Genomic DNA, 24,296 nt, shown 5'->3' on the forward strand with positions numbered 1-24,296 from the left:
TGCTATTGTGAATATTACGCCAAATGAAAAATTACCAAAATCAAACCAAGTAGAGGTCAAATCCGGCGCAGATACTGCAGTGAAGTTAACTCCTATATTAGCTGAGGATGAAACCTCCTCGGGGCAATATGGAAGTAATTTGAAACCAAGATCTGAGCCTACTGCGACAAATACTATTGGGGACTATAAAAAAGCAATCGTAAATGCTGAAAACGAAAGTGAGGACCGACCTAAAGACAAATTAGAAACATCTGCTGTTGTGATTATCACTCCAAATGAGGAACTACCGAAATCAACCCAAGGAGAGGTCAAGTCCAGCGCAGATGCCGCAGTGAATTTAACTCCCATATTAGTTGAGGATGAGACCTCCTTCGAGCCATCAGGCGGTGCCTTTAAACCAATACCAGAACCTGCTGTGGCGAATACCATTGAGGAGTGGAAAACAATTGTAAAAGATGAGAGCGAAAGAGGCGACCGACCTAAGGAAACATATGCTATTGTGGGCATTACGCCATATGAAGAATTACCAAAATCAATCCAAGTAGAAGTCAAATCCGGCGCAGATACAGCACTGAATTTAACTCGCGTATTAGTTGAGGATGAGATCTCCTCGGAGCCATCAGGTAGTGATACCCTAGGGGAGTGTACAATCGTAGAAGCTGAGAACGCAAGTGGCAACCGACTTAAATACAAAGTAGAGACATCTGCTAAAGTGAGTATGACGCTAAATGAAGAACTACCGAAATCAAACCAAGTAGAGGTCCAGTCCGGCGTAGATGCCGCGGTGCATTTAACTCGCATATTAGTTGAGGATGGGACCTCTTCGGAGCACTCAGGCCCTAATTTGAAACCAAGATCTGAGTCTACTGCGGCAAATACTATTGTGGAGTATAAAAAAGCAACCGTGAATGCCGAGAACGAAAGTGAGGATCGACCTAAAGACAAATTAGAAATATCTGCCACCGTGAGTATCACTCCAAATGAAGAATTATCTAAAACAAAACAAGTAGAGGTCAAGTGTGCCGTAGATGCTGCAGTAAATTTAATTCGCATATTAGTTGAGGATAAAACTTATTCGCAGCAACCAGGGTGTAATTTGAAACCAAGACCTGACCCTACTGCGGCAAATACTTTTGGGAATGTAAAAAAGCAATCATTAACGCAGAGAACGAAAGTGAGAACCAACTTAAAGACAAATTAGAAATATGTCAGTTACATTCGTTCGTTGTGTTTACGATTGTCTTTTTGCACGTCTTAGCGGTATGTTTCCGCAGTAGGTTCAAATCACTGTCCGATTGCTTTGAAGAGGTCTCATCCGCAATTAATATGCGAATTAAATTCACTGCGGCGTCTGCGCCGGGCTTGGCCTCTACTTGATTTGATTTTTGTAGTTCTTTATTTGGCGTGATACTCACTATAGAAGATGTTATAATCTGGATCGGTCCACACTTTCATTGTTATCAGCGTTTACGATTGTTCTTTTACACTCCCCAGTGATATTTCACGCAATCGGTTCAAGTCTTGGTTCAAATCACGATCCGATTGCTTCTCAACCACTATGCGAGTTAAGATTTCTTTGCGATATCTTTAAGTTTTTCTATTTTATAAGCTGATCCTCGACGAATACGAGAAGCGGATTGCAGAGCAGACCAAGCAATTGGAAACGTTGATGTCAGAGAAGCAAGCGACAGCTAAGCAATTTTCTAACCTCGAGTTGGCCTTTTCTGATGTCTTCACGTAAGCGCCATTTTATTTCGGTTAATTAATTTACTATTTTATATCATTTTATTGCAGAAGGTACGAAAAATTGAAAGTGATTATAGACAAATATAAGAGCAACGAGAATATTCTGAAATTGAACTTGCAGAGCTCCGAGCAAGCGCTGAAGTTATGGGAAGAGAAATACCAAAAGCTAAAGAAATGTTCGGGTGATGAGGTTTCTCGGTGAGCGAAAAATAATTTGGGTTAAATTAAAATGATATAGTAAAATTAAAAACGCTGTAAAGAATTCTTTACAGCGTTTTTTCTTGGCCGATGTAAACAAAAATTCTTTTTCTCAGAAAGTCTTGGCCAAAGACTTTCATGAAAAAAGAATTTATTGACCGAGAATCTCTAAATGCCCTGAAAATAGTCGGACATTAACATCCATGGAAGTGGTGAATATTTAATACTTGGACCTATCTATGGCGAAAATATATTATACAGGGTGGTCACAAATGGAAAACTTTTATTTATATAGCTTTTATTACAAAAAATGGTAGTTTAGAAGTTATGGCCAGTTTTCTGCAACGACTCGTGTATTTTATTTTAAATCTAACTCAACATAAAAGTTTTTTTTATTAAATATGAATTACTTAAATTGAATACAAAATCTACAAATCATGCTAGTAAATAAAACTTATTACTGAGAAAACGTTTTCTAACCTCCCGAAACCGGCGTCTTATTTTTACAAGATATCCATGGAAAAAAAGAACTAATAAAATAGTTGCTTACCTGAACAGAAGTGCCCAGTTTTTATTCAACCGTTATTTGTCACCAACTTTAAAAGAAAAAATTGAATTTTACAGTGTCGATCAACTTTTATATCTTCGTGAGTAATAATAAGAGTCCAGCATTATGCCTAAGAGAATATAGCTTGCTGTATCCTGCAAGATGGGTACCCATGAAACATATTTGTTCACGAATTGTTCGTTATCTTGAACATGGAGTGATAATCAATAATCGAATAAAAAATAGTATATTATACAACAGGTGCGGTAAACGGCATTTGACTCACGAGTTTATTTGACACGAGCGGAGCGAGTATTTAAAAAACGAGTGATTTAAAAAGTTTACCGAACGTGTTGCATACTATACTTTTTCTACGACCGTTAGTTTTTGGTCAAATTTTCGCAACACACGAATATATTCACTTACATGATAGTCAGAATTGACAAACGTCAAAATTCAAAGCGTGGAAAATATCTCCGAAAACATCCGATTGCTCTCAAATTCGTACGGTAAAAACCCGAAAATGTCCGAAGTGGCTCGGATTCATGGGAAACGAAACTGACTTGGTAAAGTGACGCTTCCCGCACGCTAGATCGGTGGGTAATTAGGTATTTTACAGACGGGAGTAGAAAAAAGAAATTAAGAAACAGGCTCAGAGAAGTGTTTATGTGTGGTAATCGAATAATAGGCCCAGTATTTTATATAATCTGTGGCAGTGCGTGTTAGAAAATAAAATGAGCATTCGGAAAGAGGTAGAAAGACTTAACGCAACAGACGCGGTTAGAAATGCTATTGCGAAAATGGAAACCATATGCCAAAGATGGAGGGAGGTTATCTAAAAAATGTTTTGTAATTAGTAATAAGTTTTATTTACTTGCATTACTTGTTGATTTTATATTAAATTTAAGTAATAAATGTGTAAAACACTTAGGATAATATATTATAATAACATACACGAGTTGTTGTAGAAAAATGGCCATAACTTTTAAACTAGCAAGCTATATATGTATATTGAAATGATACAGAATTAAATACCAAGCCCAATAAACGTGATACATACGGAATTTTTATAAATAAAAAAAATGTTTTTTTTTTGTTAATTGGAAAAAACATTTTCTGATGGTCATTTTTGGCATAACTGTATGTATTTTTTCGCCGTGGATAGGTCAAAGAATTATATATCATTATTTATTATTATATATTATGGATCATGGATCCATAATAAAAATTTCCAATTTTAGTTTTCAAGTATAAAAAAACACATATTTTCCAAGGCCTGTTTTTCGGCAAAAAAATGGAAAAGTTCATTTTTATCAAATCTCAAAATTTCGCATGTTTATGTAATGACAAAAAATTCCCAAAATCAAGCGAATTTAATTTTAACAAATATTCATAGCATTCCATTTAAAAAATAGAGTTGGTTACTGTCCTCGCACAACTGAACACCCTGTATACATAAAAATACTAGGGTCAAACACTTTTTGTATTTAACTTTTTTTCTCAGTGTAGTATTTATTGAGATAGGGTGTTGGAGTATCTTAAATGGACAACCCTGTACATTAGTAAAGTAAACAATTTTAAAATATGTTCTCCGCAGACTTGATGAATGTAGCTTCTAAAGGTCAGGTCAAATGTTACACCCGAGTCTTTAAAAGTGACATTATCTACGTCCGAATTTACGAGGACTATTTTGATTTATTTCAATTAAATATGATTGATTTAATTTTTTTTATTTTAATTAATTTTGAATATTTCGCAGAATCGCATTGGAGAAGGAGAACATAACTAAAGAACACGAGGAATTGCACACGTCCCTGAGGGCGATAATTAAGCTGCTCGAAATCAAATGCTCTTCGCTGGAGACGGCGCTGATGCAAAAGACGCGAGAGTGTCGAGAGTTGGAGGCCTTATGTAACGACATGTCACGCAAAAGCAAATAATCCCTTTACTTTGGCGCCGCCCGGAAGAGTTTTAAGTTTTCGAGACGTCACTATTCGGTTAAACTTTATAGATGAGTTATTTTTTATATGTTACTATTTTTAATATTTATTTTTAATTTCGCCGCGGCCCCTTTGAATGTGTCAAATAAAATGCGAAGTATTTTTTTTTGCTTTGTTTTATTTTCCTTAAAGCTCTAAAAAAAGGGACTGCATTATTTGGGACATTAAGAGAACCAGTCGCTGGCGATGCCTCCGAATATGGAAGTGGCGAGTTGTCTCGAGGAGAGCGACTCGTGGAGCGTTTTCCCGGGGGCTTTCCGTTCTTCCTGCAATAGAGGAAACCTGTTTATCTGGCTTGAAAAATATTAATTTGCCTTAGTTCAAATACGTGTTTAAAAACATATCTCTAACAGCAGCACTAAGAAAGTAAAAACATGTGGTCAGCAAATATTTTTGCAAAATAGCATGAATCTCATTCACTGAGCGAGGTGTGACAGGGACATCAGAACTGACAAGCGCCTTAAAATGACACTGCGCAAGCTTGGTCAGTGCATAATTGGGTATTTTAAAGTAGAAGGTAGAAAATTAGTTATTTTGTAATCTAAGATATTACAATATTACAATCCCACAATAATAAAAGTCACTTGGAAAATCACGAGATCACGATACTTTGATATCAAAGATAGCAACTTCATATCATTATGATCAGTAATTACTGACTTAACACGTTTGCTAACATTAGCCATTTTAATGCATGCATATGCAACCCTTATATGACTCACAGTCTGCAGCAGCAATTTATTTAGTTATCGCATCGCAAAACAGAAAACAACCATTACAAGCACTCATCAATAATTCGAGAAAATACTATTTCTTACGCATTTTCGACACAAGTAGCAGAAAAAAAATGTTCACCGAATTGTAATTAGAATTTTTAAAAATATTCACAGCATTTCATTAAAAAAAAAAGAGTTGGCTACTGTCCTGGCACAACTGAACACCCTGTATACATAAAAATACTAGAGTCAAACGTTTTTGTATTTAACTTTTTTTTCTCAGTGTAGTACTTATTGAGATAAGGTGTCGGAGTATTTTAAATGGACACCACTGTAGGTACATAACTAAAGTAAACAATTTTAAAATATGTTCTCCTCAGGGTTGATGAATGTGGCTTCCAAAGGTCAGGTCAAATGTTACACCCAAGTCTTTAAAAGTGTCACATCTTAAGTAATAGCTTAGCCGGTTGAAAAAATACAAAATGCCAGTAAAAAAATTAAACGATTGTTATTGTTAAAGTGTCTTAGTGATTACTTTAGAATTCTAGCAAACAAAAGTCTACCCTTACCTAAACTTAGGTGACCCATAAAAATGTTGATGGGAACGACCATTCAGTATTGAAGTACCGGAAGAACCATATCATGGAACTACAAAGCATCAAAATATTCACCCACCTTAATTTCCAGGTTACCGGAAGGCGGGGCGACCTTATGCGACGGCCCTGTGATCGGCAACAACGGAAACCAAGCGTCAGACGACGGTTTACTTAATGCAAGTAGCGACGGCGTTATTTCTTGACTTTTGTGCTTGGCCGGCACAGTCTCAGTGGCGTGCGGCTGAGCGTTGTAAGGCACGAGACCCCCGAACATCGTCTGAAGCTGCCCGACGGCCTTCTTCACGTTACTCTGTAGGTACGAATAGAAGACATCGAGGTCGAATGGGTCGATTTTTTGTCTTAGCTCGTCGCAAATGCGCTGAGCGTTGCCCCCTACATCTACGTTTTCCCTGGGAACGCAGAGGCTAACGAAAAATCGCACGTCAAACAAAAACTGCAGCGCTGTTATCTGGTTAAGGGGTTGGGAGACGATTTTTTCATATTCGGCCAAAATGACGCGCGAGTTCCGCATTAAAAACTGGTCGTGTATGGAATTGGGCAGAGTAAACGGTAGTATTTGCGCGAGATCGGCGTTGAGCTTGGCCAGAACGGTTACGAGCGAAACGCTAGGTCTGAGCGGTACCCTGATATGGGATTTGAACGTTTTCTCCTCGGTTTGTTCCTGGATCTCGATCTCATCCCACTTCTGAAATTAGACCAAAATACGATTTTAACGCCGAATGTCCCCTAAAGGTCCGTTTATATGCGTCAGTTGTGTGACACGTGTCAATCGCCTGTAATATTTTCGGTTTAATTAAATAGTAAAGATAGAACCTTGTGGTTTTTATAAAAGAAAAGTTCCACTTAGTTCCGAAGCTACAGGAAACAAATTTATTAAGGTGTGCACAGGTGTCTCAGTCATTTTTAAAATATCACCAAAAAATGAAGCATCTAAGCATAAATGATCGACCAGCACTATAAGACATTTTACGTACGTATAATTCCCGAATCATTTTTTTCGGACTCGTGTCGTTCATCTCTCTGGAAAGATGGACGGTGACTTTTACGCAGGCGTCGACCCAATTCCCCCACAAACGGTCACTGGACGACAAGAAGTCGCGGCACACGCGATTCCAACCGGTAGCGTCGCCGTTAAATTGGCAGGACCTAACAAAGCTTGTGCACATTTCGCAAGCAGCGCCCAAAAATCTCGCAAAGAACAACGATTTCGATACCCTGGTCACGTCCATGTCGGTACTTATTTGCTCCTCTATAAACGCAGGTAACCTATGATAAAATTTAAAAAAAGGGCGTTGCGTGTAAAGGTATTACTGGATTTTGGAAATGAACAATATTTGAATGTACGTTCAATAGGGTTTCTGACGAGACCTGAGTGCCCTAGATGCAAAACTCGCTTTCCAACAAAAATTTGAAAACACTCTCTCTAATACATATTAACGTATTTAAGTATTATGGGGCAAAATAAAGGAGGAGGTAACTTAGCGGAATAAGATCCGCTTCCGCTTTCGTCGGTTTCTCGTCTCTAAGAAACAAATGCCAGCACATTACTTTTCAGATAAAGAATACAAGTTTTAACGTCAAATGGTTATAGATATGGTTTTTGATTGGCATTATATAGACCGGATATTCAAGTTTTTTCTTTTTATAATAATTGTCAAATACTTTCCTTTACTCATTCTTTCCAGTACTGATTCATTAGACATTCTGTAGATCCCCAGAATTCTCCTGTATAGCCACATTTTGAAATGTTAGAAGAGTAGAAGAGTGTCGAGAAAACGTAACATCGAAGGATTGTGATTGATGTTTAGGTTCACATTGTGGCTTTTAAACAGTTTTAAAATTTAATTAAACTTTGTCTTGCTTCTTTTATTCGGCATTTAATCTCTCTAGAGTGGCCCCATTGCTCATTAATAATCGAATAATTGAATTTGGGCCATATTTCTAGCTGAATCTGCCTGATAAACAGTTTCGGATGTCATTTTTACTTATTATTATGAACTTGGTTTTACTTATATTCATTTTTAGACGATACTGGTGACTGGCATCGTGAACGTAAAACTTCGAGATATAGAATAGCATATTATGCAACAAGTGCGGTAAAAGGCATTTGACTCACGAGTTTATTTGACACTAGCGGAGCGAGTGTTTAATAAACGAGTTAAAAAGTTTACCGAACGTGTTGCATACTATACTTTTTCTACAACCGTTAGATTTTGGGTACATTTTCGCAAAACAACACGAATACATTCACTGACATGACCGTCAGAATTGACAAATGTCAAAATTCAAAGCGTGGGAAATATCTCCGAAAATATCCGATTGCTTCCAAATCCGTGCGGTAAAATCCCGGAAGGAAATGTCCGAAGTGGCTCGGATTCGTGGGAAAGGAAACTGACGTGGTAAAGTGACGCTTCTCGCACGCTAGATCGGTGGGTAATTAGGTATGTTACAGGCGGGAGTAGAAAAATTATTTTTTTCAAAAGTCAAATGGTTTAGGTTTAGTTTAGTTAGGTTTAGTTTCCCTCTTGGTCCAAGCTTCTCAACTTTTTCCGTCAATTCAAAAATTTTCCACCAGCACTTCCCTTTCTATTTATTCACCCCCCCCCCCACCCCATATCGCAAACACGGGGCCGTTGCTGAATTAATTAGATAAATTTATCAATATCCATCATTCTACTAATCAACGAGATGCATATACAGTTAACTAAATTCTCATCAAACAATATCGCGTTCGTACGTTCAACGACACTTCCGCTAGAGTGTATGGTATTCAACCTACTATTCTATGTGTGGTCCGCCCTTCGCAAGTGGACTCCGCAGACGGAAATTCCGCCTTTAGACCGCCATGTGTGGGATAGGACTTAGCATGACAAACTGGTTTAAAACTTGCAGTTGCATTCGCACTCTTAGGTCATATAGCTTCTAGATAATATAGTGACCCTATTGCGGTAAAAATTGATGCGCCCCAAGCGGCATTGATATTTTCGTAGACAAGATTTTCCACGCATGCCTCTACATCGACGATCTGTTAATGGCACTGTTGAATGCCTCAAGGTCATTTGTTAAAAAGGAGATTTAAAATCTGGCGAGTCCTCAATTTTTTTTTATTGTTATATATTTTTCTTATAGTTTTTTGTATTATCGGCATAGGCTATAGGCTAGACTACATCTCTAGTAGCTATTTGCAATTTGCTAAAAATTGCTCGAATTTTCCACCTGTGGACATAATAGATAGCCAAGCAAATCGTATTATTGATCCACATTAGCAATGCCTGCAAATTTAAGATTTTCACATACAAAGTTGTAAAAAAAATAAAAACAAGATAGTTTTGTAGTTGGTGTGAAGGGCAAAAATACAAAAGATCTAAAATTGCCAGGGAAAAGATCTATTAAATATTATATTCCAACAACTCCTGCTGAAATTACTTTTCTTAACAGAGTTCAAAACGAACAGGTTATGAAAAATTTTGAAAAATGGAGAGGAGATCGCATCCTTGATAAAACTGACGACAAAAAGCTGACAATAAAAACTCATCATTGAAATCAAACCGGTACTCGTATCATATGTGACCTAAGTATAACAAAAATTTTGAATAATTATCATTCAAAGGTTCAGAAGTGTGTGTCAAATTGGGGTTGATACATAAACATCCATTCGAATATTGGATTTGGTTCCCCAAATAGTGTTTGTTTAAAATCAAAAGAGAAGTTAAAAAGTAACAGAAAATGTAGCGGTATTTTCCTTGTATGTAATGCAAAACGCTACTGCTAGGTATCAATAGCGGTTGCAAAGCCTTGTGTTTGTGGCACATGTGGCACCAAACGTTTCCGCTGCAGTTTTGTAACAGTTCACAACAGTTTCGTTCGCTGAATGCGACCAGTGCCCCAGCTTTTGGATCAAGTATTACTGAACTCGATATTGGCTGGCAAGTAAAGGGTGACAAATTGTCAATAACTTCATTTCTAAAGACGCATTATGGAGAAACATGGGAAGACAACCTTGATTTAACTTTTCTTTAAAAAGTCTCTACACCTCTACACCAAGACATTACTCCTGAAAATGACTTTGAGAATGGCGACCGCAGCATTGAACTATACGATATTAATTTCGCAGGATAAATGCTATTTTTTGTCTTTTTAACAATTTTAAAAACATGCCAATAAGGCCTGTAGTTTCTTTTGTAACAGCACCATCAGTAAAATTCTCAACAAGATTAAGAAAAATTTTAGAATATCATATTGCGTTTAAACCTAGATATGTTATCAAATTGGTTCGAACTAATTAACAAGGTATTAAAATTCCTCCTAAGGCAGTTCTAGTTTCATTTGACTTTCAAAATTTATTTCCTAGCATTCCACCAATTAAAATAATAAACATCATAGACAATATTCTCACTTAGAGACAAGACTTGCTAGATAGTTTAATACTTTGTTTAGACCAAGATTATTTGTTAATGATTAATGTTATATTGCTAAAGAAGAATTAATTATGGGTAACCCACTCAGACCATTCCTTGCAGAAATTTTTATGGACAATTCAGAAAATATCATACATATGATGTTTTTGCTTGTTTCACTGGAACGGAAAGACAACTGCTTGTCCTTTTTGACTCATATTAACTCCATATATAACTGTATAAAGTTTACCATAGAGAGCGAACTAGATAACCCTTTAAACTTTCTGAACTTAATGATAGCTAAACTACAGAACAAATTAGATTTTTCAATTTATGGTAAACCCTCACACACGGACACAATAATACATAATAACTCATATCACCTTTACACACACAAAATGGTTGCTTTTTATGCTTTTATCCACAGATTACTTAATATACCATTTTCCACAAAAAAATTTTGGAAAAGAATTAAATATTATTAAACAAATGGCTATTAACAATGGTCACCACCCTTCTGTGATAGATAAGATTATAACTAAAAAGCAGTTTCTGAACTCTATCTATCCCATATTACGCATCGAACCCAAAACAATAAAATACGTAGGAGAGCCTAGCAAGAAAATTTCGAAACATCTATCTAAATTCTGTCTTAAGATTGCTTTTAAAACTGAAAACACCATAGAACATTTTTTAAAAAACAAAACTAAATTCCGAAAAACTCAAAAATTTGGAGTCTACAAGTTGAAATATGGATCCTGTCCCCAAATTTATATCGGACAAACCGGTAGAAGATTTAAGAAACGCATTAACGAACATAAAAGGGCGTATAAAAATAAAAGTTCGGATTCTAACTATCATTAAATAACTGAAAATCTGAACATTTTTTGTTTTAATTTAATTGTGTTAAATGAATTTTCATCAAATAAAAGCCACCTCAGTCCAATTTAGGAAAAGGTTCCCTATGTCTACTTATTTCATTGGTATTGATAACCGCCTAACCCATTGGTTATACCAATCACGTGACGTTGATTATACTAACAAAACAACGGCGGTTTACAAGAACTCGTTAAAGGTTTTTCGTAGTTTTTCCATGTCTATGACTTTATTTACAAACTTAAGTAGAAAAATCAGGCAATAACGCTTGTGTCTCTCTGGTTTTGTGTTAAATTTTGCGCGTTCCCCTTATGTCTCCCAGTGCCAGATGCGGCCCAACTGCCGAAGGTTGTGGGATGGATTAGTACCTTGCTAATTCTTCCAATTTAGGTAGGAGTCATCCGCATTTTTTAGCAAACTTTCAGGCTCCCTCCCTTTTGAACAAAGCTGCCGCTTTTCCACAAGTAAAAAAATACAACATACAAGTTTTATGAAATGCAACAATTATATTTATTCCTTATTTTATAAAGCTATGCTACTGTCTTATAAAATTTTCATGCTTTTTATGACAAATGCGGAGTAACTATTTACAAAAGCACTTATCTTATCTAGTGCTTTTCAAATTATAAAATCAGGCAAAACCTATTTCTAGTCAGTGCTTTGGGCATTGCAATGTTCTTTTACAAAATATGATGGAGTTTAAGACTTCGCTATTTCCATTTTGTAAGATTTATATATGAATAATAGTGTTTATATAACATCATTTATTTCATTGAATTTTTGTCATAAAGAAAACACTTCTCCACTTACACACAAATTTAATATTTTCGAAATTCACTTACCGTAGTGAGTAACTTATGCATTCCTCTGCTAAATGATTTTCCAATTGGGCACCATCAACATATTTCCTACATTTACCGGTGGCGACAAGTCCGTTACTGGAACTATCAGGCACTTCAACACCATACAAATATGGCGAAACATCTTTTAGCAGTGCTAAATATTTTGAGTCGACTGTCCCACAGAGATTTATGAAGTTTTGGGAAAACCCTTTGGTTTTCATAGTTAAACCTGTCAAATCGGAAATTACACATAAATAAAAGTGCAAGTGTACTAAGAAAAAAGTACCTGTGTGACTTGGATCTGCTTTATCAACATCCGAATGCTCCTCAGTCCAGGCGTAACTTCTTAAATCAACCTCGAAATCCTTAGTTTTAGCAATTTTTTGAAGCACCGCAGTAACATCACTTTTAATCTCTTCTGTGTTGCGCGAAATTATACTGGAGATAAGGCTTTTGGCTTTGGAGGTCAACAAATCTTGTAAAAAGTACTGCCACATGTCAAAGCTTTCTGGAAAGTGCAAATCCACACAAATTTGAATCCAGTTCTCAGGCATCTCTAGAAAATTATAGTAAATACAAAGAAGCTCCCATATTTATATGGAATTACTAATTTTATTATACTCCTCACGAATCAGCTGCAAAGCCTTGACAGTAGTTACAGATTGCAGAGATTTTTTTAATCCCTCCTCTACTGATTGCTTCACACAGAGTAGCCAATTATTAACCAAGCCTTTGGCATTCAATTTATCCACTTGTAAAACTGGGGATTGAGGTCTAAAAGGAGTTTACTCGATGGACTTGACATGGACCTTTGAAAATAAATACCTGTATTGCCTCACCACATCTGGGATATAGGAGAGCAAAGGGGTAACTGGCATTTGAATATTTAAGTAGTCCTCGTTATTCTGCGTTTTGCCTTCTTTAGCCTCTAAAAACAAAAACTACCACTAATGTTCAACGATTCACTTGAACTGATTACTAATAAAGCAGTCATGGAATAATATGACACTCGTAAGTAAACACCTAATCACTGCCATAACTAACAATCTTATACTAGGATGTTGGGACGAAATAACACCATCCAATGCTGCCTTTCGATGTTCAATACATTTCTCCAGTATTTTGAGCCCCGTTTGATTCTCCAAAAGCATTAGGGCATTCAAATTTTTACTGGCTTCCTAAAACATCCAATTTGGTAATAGCGAACCCACATTGACAGATATCAATTCACATCTGAGTTGATTTCCATATATTCTAACTTTTCAGAGATGTTTCGGAAAACTTTGGACTTAAGACTAGACAAATTTTGCTTCAAATGTTCCAATAAATGTATATTCTCTAAGTACCTCCAATCAGTTAAGTCCAGACCTGCAGGAATAACTATTTATATGTGTATTTGCTAGTTAAATATTTATACCCATGTAGATATGTTGGGCCAACAAGCAATGTTGTGCTGCGATTAAATTGTCTTCTTCTTCAATAGCGATCCATATTTGTTCATTAAGAGAAATTGCTAATCTCAGCTGAATTATCAAAGTACGCTCTTCATTCTTTCTTCTGCAAAATTGCGACATCTTTATATAAAGTCCTAAGCTCATTTACTCACCTACTTGAGAAGGATAGTATCACGTGTAGCATTTGTTTTAGGTGAATCCGGTGCTGTTATTAATATTTTGCATGTATTCGTAATTTGGTCAATAGTTTTAACAATGTCTTCGGATATAGTTTTCATTGACTTTATGGCATCTGAGGCGGCTAGTATGTCTTTATAGCGATCCCTTCATGACAGTTTTTCGTTAGATTTGCCACAACAGCGATACCCGTTACTTACCCCACCATAGACCGAAGTTCTGATCGTTTTTTGTCAATTTCCCCATTTATTAATTTTTCTATCTCTATAATTTCATCTACACTTTTCTCCTCAAACAATTTGTCAACATCTAAATCAATCAGAGTACTTCTCGGCATTTTTACCTCAAATAAACTTTATGCAAACAACCGTTTAAATTATAACCTAAAACTTTTTGCTAAGATGTCAAATGTTTATCTGCAGTGTGTCAACATTCATTATAGTAACGGCCATGGACGGCTTGGTCGATCTGTTTTAAAGTTAAACCTCGTTTAAACTTTGCAGTATTTTTAGAAGCTAGGAAAAAAAAGCAAACAGGTTTATTTTATATGACAATTTATTTAAATAGCGTAAAAGAAAAGGTACATAACAAATGACAATTTTCCGGGTGCACATTTCAAACCAAACAACTTAAGTACATCGTAATATGGCATAGACAATAATTTACAATGATACAAACATGATGGTCAGGGAAATACCCGCGATTAATCTAACGATAACCTCTTACGAATCTAACATACTTTATTGCTTCAAAGACTCTAAAAATAGCTTTTCATTCGAAGAAACCTTCCACGCGGAAATAAGGGGTTTTCATCAAAAGCTCGTAATAAGACACGCGGTGTGAACATGTGTGAAAAATACATTATACAATGTGCAAACAAAAAGAAAAACCTTACGTCTAGCTTTTATAGAGAATTCGAAGAAAAAAAATGTTTCAAATTATTGAATTACTTTACCGATTTGAAACAACTTAACACTAAATTTATCTACACTTGTTTAACGATGCAAATAATTGCTTTTTGTACAAGCTTGCAATTAAATAACAGACAACAGCTGCCGACAGTGTTGCCATCGCTAAAAATGTTTTACCCTCCCGACATGTACGCGAACATTAATATAATTGCATCATTAAACAATCACTTGAAAGTATCGTCCGACCCTACCAAACAAACGAAATAAAAAAAAACGAATAAAATTTCCAAATTTTCATAACACATTATTCTAGGTGCAGTTTTAATTCTTTTAAGCTAATTATTTAGAACGCTCGAGAAACCTCATGTATAAATATATATTTAAAAGAATAGATATATTGCTTGTAAACTGTGTATATACATAAACTTTGAGGCAACAATGTAAGACACATTATTTTTCTATAAGATATAAGGCGAATGCACTACAATATCTATGTACACACCCAAAATCTTCAGTTTTTCGGCGACCGCGATGCGGCAACGCCGCACAACCGTGGAATAATTTACTTTTTGGTATACCTAGACCGTATTCTGTGAAATTAATATATGTACAAAATACAACGAAAATGGAAAATAATTTATAACATACTCAGATATATACGTAAAACTGTCTACTAGTCTACTACACTCTAAATCACTCGATTTTTGATTTTGTCATTAAAAACGTCATAACAAAAGTTAGATAAAATAGCAACATTCGCATCGAATGCTTATATTATTGGATAAACCTGACTAGAGAAAATCGATATTTTATATCATTACTTCACGTAAAACCCTACACCTTAAATAAAACAGAAAATAACCGAATAATTTTCGTTATGCAGTTCGAAAATATATGCGTAACACGGCTCTGACCTGTCCGAAATAAATGGCGTTTGTGACGCTACCATCGGCACAATTCTTTTCGGTTGTTTTCCCTTTCTGCGCGAGTACGGAAGCCAACACGATGTCCCGAGGCGCAGACGGAGCGATCCAGGCAAGTGGCAAATATTTAGAGTGTGAACTGGATCGATACTCGATAATCTCTTTGGCAGTAGCGGACCACAGAGAGAAAACGTTTTTTGCGAACCTGTTGATTTGATTTAATTACTGTGTAACCTAGTGAAAATGTGACTATAACCTCACTTAAGCATTTCGGGTCGTTTCGTCCTTGTCCATTTGGAAATTTACTTAAAACGACAATATATGCATAAATAAGCGAGCAGCCCAATGTTTCATAAACACAACAACAACATAATATGGAATATGCATCGTTGATAATTTTTAATATTTTTGTCAAGTTGTCAAGCGTTTAGCGTTTAGCGTTTAGCTTGTTTTTTTTTGTTTACTTTGAAGCCGTAAGGAGGATTTGTACCTTTCAGCTTTTCAGGAACAGTCTAATAAATTAGTTTACAATTAGGATACCTATTGCACTTTGCCATTATTAGGTTCAAGTCAGTGGAATATGAATCAAGTGGAAGAACTTGGACTCGTCCAACATTTTAACCAAACAGTAAGTGAGGTTACGGTTTACAAAAGCATTTATATGTGTTTTGAGATAAATCATCTACTATTTACTAATGTTTTGTGTTAAGTTTTCGGTTTTTATTTTTGGAGTTTTTGATCTATTTGATCTATTGTTTTAAAATATTAAGGGCGTTAGAGCAAAAGTAGAACATATTGGTATCTAGTGAGAAATCTATTAGAATTGTGTGTCAATATTCGGTCGGGCAAACCAACTCCCTGAAATAAATAATAGCGTAACGGTCATCGCTCACACCTGTATCGTCCTGTTTCTACAGACTTCGTGTCGGCTCCGTTTGGCGAATACCAAAAACCCATTCAATTTATTGAAATAAAAATACCCCCAACCCTGCTGCGTTACTTAATGTTGGGTTTCACGCCTAGCAGTTTAGCTGCGTCGTCAGCAGTCGCGTCCAACACCCGATCTATGATCGACCTGTCCCTAATTCCCAACAAGTTACTGATAAGATCACCCTCGTTCCCGTCCGACTCGTCTGTCTTTTCGCCGTTCTTTTTCTCTATCCCTTCATCCTCGCTCCCGTTTCCATCCTGATCCGGACCTCCATTAACGTTGTGTTTCTTTCGATGCCTCAACATACTGTGCTTCAGGGTGAACCTACGCCTACAGATGTCGCAGCTGAACGGTCGTTCACCTGTATGTGTGCGCATGTGTCTGCGCAGATCTTCTGCGGACCAGAACCTTCGCATACACCATGCGCTTTCCGGTTACTGTAATCTGGGAACTTGCCCCGAGCGTCTTGGTCGTCGTCGTCATGGTGGGCAGCATCATCTGGTGTAGTCGCATTCGTATCCAACGCATTCTTGGACATCAGCAGATCGTATTCGGAAGCGTGCTTGTCCCTGGTATGGTCTAAAGCGTCGTGACGTTCGGCAAACGAACCTTCACATAAATGACACTTAAAAGGCAGATCAGAGTTGAGCGTTTGGTTTGCGTGCGGTTCGACGGGGAACCTGCCGTATCCGATTTGGTTTTCCCATTCGTTATTAGTCTCAGTTTGGGTCCCTCCTTTCTCGTCCTCAGAACTGCCAGCTTCGTAACCCTGAGCTTTGATGTCGTCGCCTTGCGCATTGGTCGAGTGTTTGCCGTTGATGTGTTTTTTCAGGTTGGAGTACGTGGAGAAAGTGCTGCTAGGGCAGCTGGAGCACTTAAACGGCCTCTCAGGTACGTTCCGCATGAGGTAGCCTGCTGCCGCCGCTGCGTTGCCAGCCACCTCGTTGGTGATGGTGGTTGCCGTGTTGCCGTGTTTTCGCAGCAGGTGACGGTCGCAGTTGGATTTGGTGGTGAAGAGGAGAGGGCAGTGACTGCACTTGAATGGTTTCTGACCGGTGTGGGTGAGGATGTGGCGTCGTAGAGAGGAGGTCCAAGGGAATTTTCGGCTACAATACGGACAGCTGACTCGATTGGGAGCTAGAGAGTACGCGGATTTCTTCTTGGCCGGTGCTGCGGTTGCCGCAGTTTCCGATTCCGATCTGGAAAGAGTGTCCGGTTTAGGCTAATGGTTCAACCACACAAATTCACTCTTTAGTGTTGCAAGAAGTTTGAGGAATACAAGATCTTACAAGTGTTGACTTAACGATAGAAGGAAATACTTACTTGTTTTCATCGGTCCCGGAGACGTTCTCCTCGCTGGTGCTGCCGCCCGCTACTAAACCCTCTTCATCTTCTTCGCTCGCCCCCACCTCCGAGTCTTCCGGATCCCGCTTAAAAAACTGTTTAAACTGCTGCTGCGACGCGTTATCAAGCAACCTCGACACCGGTACCAGGTCCTCCTCTCCCTTTCCTACTGCTTTTTGATCGCTCCTTTGGCCGTTGACATCATCGTTCTCGTCGATCACCAATTCGCAGTCTTCGTCTTCCTCTTTCTTACCGTTCTCTATGGGTTTCGCTCCTCCTCCAAGATTCGAGCGCAACTGCTGCGCGAGTATCGCGTACTTCAACTTTTCGCTGATCTGTTCCTTCGACTCTTGGTAGTCGTACACTTTCGGCATCTCGAAACTGGGCACGTTCAAGTCGCAAAAGGTCGGTTTCGTCACTACACCGCTCACCATCTTCCTGGGTGGGTGGCCGATATTACCTCTCTGTCTTTGCGACCAATACTGAGGGTGTTGCTGCTTGATGTGTCGCTCCATGTTCGAGCGCAGCGTGAATCTAGCTGAACAATGCTCGCAGGTGAACGGTCTTTCCGTCCGGTAGCGCCTCTGTTTCTGTTTCGGCATTAACACGCCGTTCTTGATTACCATTTTGACCGAGTTGGGCGACTGCATAGGGTCTCCGTTGACCGTCTGCTGACCAGGACTCTGAAGCCTCGGACTGCTGTCGCTGAAACCGGTCTCCACGTTTAGATTCAACGGTTTCATCTCTGGTTCCCGGGTCAAATTAGCAGCCGTAACGTCGGCCGTTGGAGGCGGAATATTCGGGAATGGTTTAAAGTCTTCGCCAATGACGCGAATTTAATTCCATCGACGAATTTTAAGAAGAAACTTGTACCGGGGTAGATGATTTCACTAATATCTTTATCTGGTATACAACGCCATAGCTGGTATAACCCAGGTAATTAGATGCGCGTACGTGGCTGTTTAAGAGGACCATCACGTCGACACCGAAGTTTTCCATATAAGCTCTTGCGCAAGACCTTAAAGAAGAAAACAATAGGCCTGCACGAATCGGGTCAAGTGAACGAGAATTTCATCGGTCTACCGATACGGCGACAAGAATTTTCTCGTCCAAGTGTAGTGAAGGTCTATACTACTATACTATAAAACGTGTTAAAAGTGTCTTATTGTCTTTTCCAAATTTCCGTTTGTTTCAGAAATACAAGGTGATTTATAAAAATCGAAATTACTCTGTTAAATCTTTCGAAATCGGTTGATTTTAGGAAGAAAACCCAAGATTGAAAGTTTTATTGTTTTTTATAAGATGTATTTAGATTGTATCTACGACGTTTCGTTCCAGAACCATTATCTTATTATTATCTTAGTTTAAAAAAAAATTGTTTTCTTTGAGGACCAGGTCTGTATATAAGAAAATAAATCGATGAGGATAGAATACAAACGAGACTTAATATGCCAAGTTGAAGAAGAAAAAAAGTTGCATGGCAATGTGAAATTAGTTTTAAGACATCTCTTTAAATAATGTTTTTATAAATCAAGTTCTGCAACGGCGAAAAGGAATTTTTAATAAGCCATAAAACTGGTCCTATAAACTAGTGGGACCTGGTATAACATTAATTTACTTAAGTCGAAAAGGTGGATGTTTTGGTTTTCAAACTTTTCCATGCTTTTTTTTTTAACTTTTTAACATTTAACAACCAAGTAAAATTATTTTGTAGCAATTATTTTACTCTCCAAAATTTGGTGTCCAGATTGTCACCCCAGGTAAAAAGGGAAAAAAAAACACTTGTAACTTGCGACATTTATTGGAAAGAGACACCCGGTTTATAAACGATTTCGCAGGCTACGGGTTTCGACACAAAGATTATACCAGTCAGCTTTCTCCTTTCGTGGTGATAAGCGAAATAAAATTTGGCCATCAGTCGTTTTCGATGCATTACGTGTATACCGTATACCTCCAGATCGACTGTTCCCAAAAAAAATTGAATAAAAATTGACCAGGCCGCCAAAAAAAATCGATGTGGAGAGCTGAATCCCGATGTCATTCTACCAGCTACAATTTGATTCATATTTTTCTGTAACGCATCAAATTAACTATACCTCTGAGATTACTCATTGTTTAGCCCACAGTACAGGATGTCATTTTACTCTAAATCTAATGCTGCATCACTAAATATTACATAAATAAATACTAAATATATTTAATATTTGATGTTGAATGAATAAGCACTAGTAGCATCGTTGTTAATTTTCAATTTCCATACATTAAAAGATCTCGATTTATTTGTAAGTTGCGAAAGTGCAAACTATATTTCATTAGCTGTCAAAGTGTTTTCCTATTTTCTGGTTTTTGTATGATCAGCATTTTCCTGTACAATAATTGAATCTTCAAAGTGTTGTGTCTCTAGAGTTTTGCTCTATGCAGTCCTGCCTACCAAAAGTGTACAACACATTTTTTCTATTTTATCATTTTTTTATAGAAGTTTTGCATTATTTTTTTTTATATTTTTTGTAAGGTTAGGCTACTCATAACTGTTTTTTATATTATTATTTAGAGCCACTTTTAAAAGTTACTGGTTTAGTATATGCACTGGAATTGCCTTTCCATTCATTACAAAAACCCGAGCACTACATTCTCCAATGACGCAACCTTGATATCCGCAGCATATACTGCACCTACCCACCGTGCATGTCGTTATCGAAGATTTTTCTCAACTGCGATAACATTTTATCAACAAAGGAAGTGCAACCTGCCTGCGGTTGTGTTTTGGCAAGTTGCGCTCCATCAACACGAGATAAATCCCCTTGTTTTCGTGTCTCGTCGCGCTAAAGTATATACAGGGCGCGTTCGGTTCAGATAGAACACAAAAAATAGTAAACGGTGAGTTGCTATGCACATGCGTTGTTGAAAAGTATATTTTGTTTTATTAGTTTACTGGCTTTTAATGTTTATATGTTGAACACATTATTTTGGTTGATAAAATGGAACTTTTTTTGGAAAAAAGACTTTGTTACTTTTAAAAAATCGATTAAATGGAATTTTTCGAAAGTACAAAATTTCATATCTCGGATGTTGCAGAGAGTTGCCGAAAAATTAAGTTTTCATATTTTGTGTTATTTACTGTTCTCCGCTCGCTGTCGAATCGCATAACCACCTGTTCTTTTCCGATTTTAAAGTGACTATTTGAAAGTTCAAGGTATCGACACGAGACTATGGGCTATATCAGAAATATCTACCGGGTGTGCCAATTATGGGCAAAAAATTGAAAATTTAGTTCCATCTTGGGGAATGATTCGATTGGCGGTTTCTTCCATTTGTCTATATAGGCCGTATCAACTTTTGTTAATATGGTTTTTGCACATTATACAGGGTGTGTTGGATGAGCCGCACTAAATCAAAGATCTGTCCAAAATTTGCATGTTTCGACTTGAAATTTCACAGAGAGGTCTATGCTACAAAACCTGGCTTTCATAAGAGGTATTTAAAAAAATAACTTTTTTTGAGTTATTTTGGGCCCCGGATTTTTTTTATCGAAAACCATTCACCTGATCGGAAATGTTATTAGACCATTAAACGCTAGAGAGCTGGAACTAAAACTTTTATTTTGGTTTGGTGATTTTTTCGACTATGTACAGGGTGGTCCAAATTCGAGGGGCCTTTATGGCTGCATAGTTACAGCAGCATGGTTAGTCCAAACTTTGGCGATATAAAAATTTGTACTAGCGATTTCCAATTATATTTTTCAGGTATTTCGCGCACCTTGTATGATAAAAATTGCCGCCTAAACGAAATTTCTGAATTTTTTACGGTTTTTCATTTAACTAATAATGAAGCCAATTAAGGGGCCTCTTGGCTTTTAGCATTTGCAGCATAGTTAGCCCAAAACTAATATACATGTTACGGGCTCGATTTTCGAGAGAAGTCAAAAACTGAAAACCGCATCGTGATATGTCAAGTCGTTTTTGAGTTACAGAGTGATCCTCAAAAATGTGCGATTTTAAAGGCCCTCTATAACTTTTTTAATTGTATTTTTTTGTCTTAGAGCCTTTAGTTCCCGAGATATCACACAAAGTTATATTTCTTTAGATGGGATACCCCCAATTTTTCTGAAAAATCAGTTTTATAATAAAATTTCCTGTCGAACGATGTGCCACACACCTACTTTTATTAAATAGTTGATGTTTGCAATTTTTGATATTTACCATAGTAGGCGCCGTACGCAGCCTAAATATGTAGATCAAATTTTATTGTTTTTTTTTTGTCATACAAAATGAAGTTGGCTACGACACGAGGGGACACAGTAACCTCGCACTTTAACTTCTAGTATTCCGTTAGTTCTTTCAACTCTCTAACTCTGGCTGGTCTTCCATACGTCCAAAGCCTCGATTTTGTAAAGGATCCGTATTCTTGTAGATGACGTTTTAACTTTAAAAATATTTTTGAGCTAGGTTGCTCTCTTTCATATTATTAGAAAACTAATTAAAAAAAAATGGGGCATTCCATTTTAAAAAAATGTAACTTTGTGTTATATCTCTTGAACTAAAGGCTTTAAGACAAAATTGGTGAAATAGGTAGATTTGCCCTTAAAAAATCTTCAAAAAAGGTTTTTAATAAAAATCTCTATCTTTACAAATAAAAAAGTTATAACGGGTTTTTAGAAGCGCACATTTTTAGCTTTAGCTTTTTACTTTTTGCTTGGAAACGCTTTGTCGAGCCCGTCACATGCATATTAGTTTTGGGCTAACTATGCTGCAAATGCTTAAAGCCATAGGGGCCCCTCGAATTTGGACCACCCTGTACAGAGTATGTCGATTGTATGCAAAGAACTAAGTCACTAAAAATTAACTTTTAAATGGCTTCATTATTAAATGAAAAACCGTAAAAAATTGAGAAATTTCGTTTAGGCAGCAATTTTTATCTTTATCATACAGGGTGCGCGAAATACCTGGAAAATATAATTGTAAATCGCTTGTACAAATTTTTATATCGCCAAAGTTTGACATGACTTTGATGTTAGGTTGAATGGACATTTGAAAGGCTCTTTATACAGGGTGCATTTTTTTTGCAAAAGTTTCATAGTGGTCAGCAGGAGCACTACAGAAAATGAAACAAAATGCACAATGCCCTTTTTTTGTCAATTCCTTGCTGTTAAACGCCCAACAAAAATTTGTAAAGACGAACGTGTCAGAGCACACGCTTAACCTCCAAGCCTGCCGCAGGGAACATTTTGATTAGGTTCAGGTATGGTCTGTTCATAGATATAAGAAAGTGACCAATTGCTTTTGAATGGGATTATCCAAGGGTGGTCATTAACATGCAATGCAACAAGATTATTACTCAAAGTTTCTGTGTTTAATACTCTTTGGTTTGGTATACTACTTAGTTTGTTTATTAGTAATCATTCTTATTTCGTCTGTAATACAGCGTGTGTTGAATCGTGTCCGAATTATGCAAAATATGTGCGAGTCTAGTGTACCTCGGGAGATGCTCCCGCCCAAATGTAGAAAACACTATTCTATTGAGACTAAGGACGGTATAAACAATATTTATTTGACTCTCATTGAACGTGATGCCAGCAAGCAAGCATCTTCAGAAGAAACGGCTATATTGACGAAAATTCCAACATCAACTGTATGGAAAATTGTGAATAATCCCATTTAAGCGAGGAAAAAAAAGAAGCGATGCTGACGTTTTCTCGAGTGTAGATGAAAGTGATCAAGATATAATACGATGTAAAATTTACCAGTTATAAGAGGAACAAAGCGAGCCTACATTAGATATCTTAATTAGGAAGCTTGAAAAAGATAAAACCGGTGTTAAATGTGGCAGAACTACCTTATGGAAGTGTATTCAACACAGGGGTTTTAGATTTAAAAGAATTGACAAAAGGCAAGTTTTAATGGAATCTTTTAGAATTCGGAAATGGCGACTGGAATATCTAGAAAAAATCAGGATTTACAGAGAACAACAAAGGCCAATTATTTACTTGGATGAAACCTGATTCGACACTTATGATACCCCGGAAAAGGGTTGGGTTGAGTCAACTGATAAGTGTAAAACAAACGCGCCATCAAAAAGAGGTAAAAGAATAACTATTTTGCATGTTGCCTCTAAAGATGGTTGGATCCCAAATGGACTTTCTCTGTGTGCGAAAAATATTAAAGATTCTTCTCTGGATTACCATCAACACACCACCGTTGATTTATTTGAAAGTTGGTTTAAAAACAAACTAGTTCCAAACATTCCTAATAATAGCGTCATTGTAATGGACAATGCAAGTTGTCACAGTAGACAGTTGACTAAATTTGTAATTTTATTTTATATTTAAACATAAATACATACATAAATAAATAAATATTGTTTAGTATCTTTCCTAACAAAACCCCCAATAATTAAATTCTAAGCAAAGTACGAACCTGTACCTGTAATTCGTATCAGTTAGTCACTTTCATATATCTATGAACCGACTTTAACCGAAAATAATTATCGAACTCTATTATTCTTGGTTCGAGTTTTAAGTTGCCGAAACGTGGATGTACTTACCGGTCACGCCGTTCGGAGGTGGGGAGCCTTGCTGAGGATTCTGCGGCATAAAGACGACCCCTTGCATGGCGAATTTA

At 37.0% G+C, this 24,296-nt stretch overlaps 2 protein-coding genes across 2 annotated transcripts in view; both read right to left on the reverse strand.

Moving 5' to 3' along the window:
- Positions 1 to 24,296, reverse strand: part of LOC132705187 (ras-responsive element-binding protein 1-like) — a 71,885-nt gene extending 47,589 nt beyond the window's left edge. The window contains 1 exon segment of the mRNA XM_060675639.1: positions 24,220 to 24,296. Within this exon segment, the coding sequence (XP_060531622.1) occupies positions 24,220 to 24,286 (67 nt within the window). The 5' untranslated portion in view covers positions 24,287 to 24,296.
- Positions 4,434 to 13,939, reverse strand: LOC132705210 (conserved oligomeric Golgi complex subunit 1-like). Its single transcript, XM_060675675.1, has 12 exons — positions 13,771 to 13,939; positions 13,550 to 13,717; positions 13,357 to 13,496; positions 13,171 to 13,307; positions 12,919 to 13,117; positions 12,765 to 12,867; positions 12,547 to 12,713; positions 12,226 to 12,495; positions 11,940 to 12,168; positions 6,799 to 7,090; positions 5,883 to 6,509; positions 4,434 to 4,757 (listed from the first exon to the last, which is right to left on the reverse strand). Exons 1-12 carry the CDS (start codon positions 13,905 to 13,907, stop codon positions 4,656 to 4,658), a joined length of 2,571 nt encoding a protein of 856 aa, XP_060531658.1. The 5' UTR covers positions 13,908 to 13,939; the 3' UTR covers positions 4,434 to 4,655.

The sequence above is a fragment of the Cylas formicarius genome, unplaced genomic scaffold (assembly GCF_029955315.1).
Source record: "Cylas formicarius isolate icCylForm1 unplaced genomic scaffold, icCylForm1.1 PGA_scaffold_10__41_contigs__length_53128322, whole genome shotgun sequence".
Taxonomy (NCBI): Eukaryota; Metazoa; Arthropoda; class Insecta; order Coleoptera; family Brentidae; genus Cylas; species Cylas formicarius.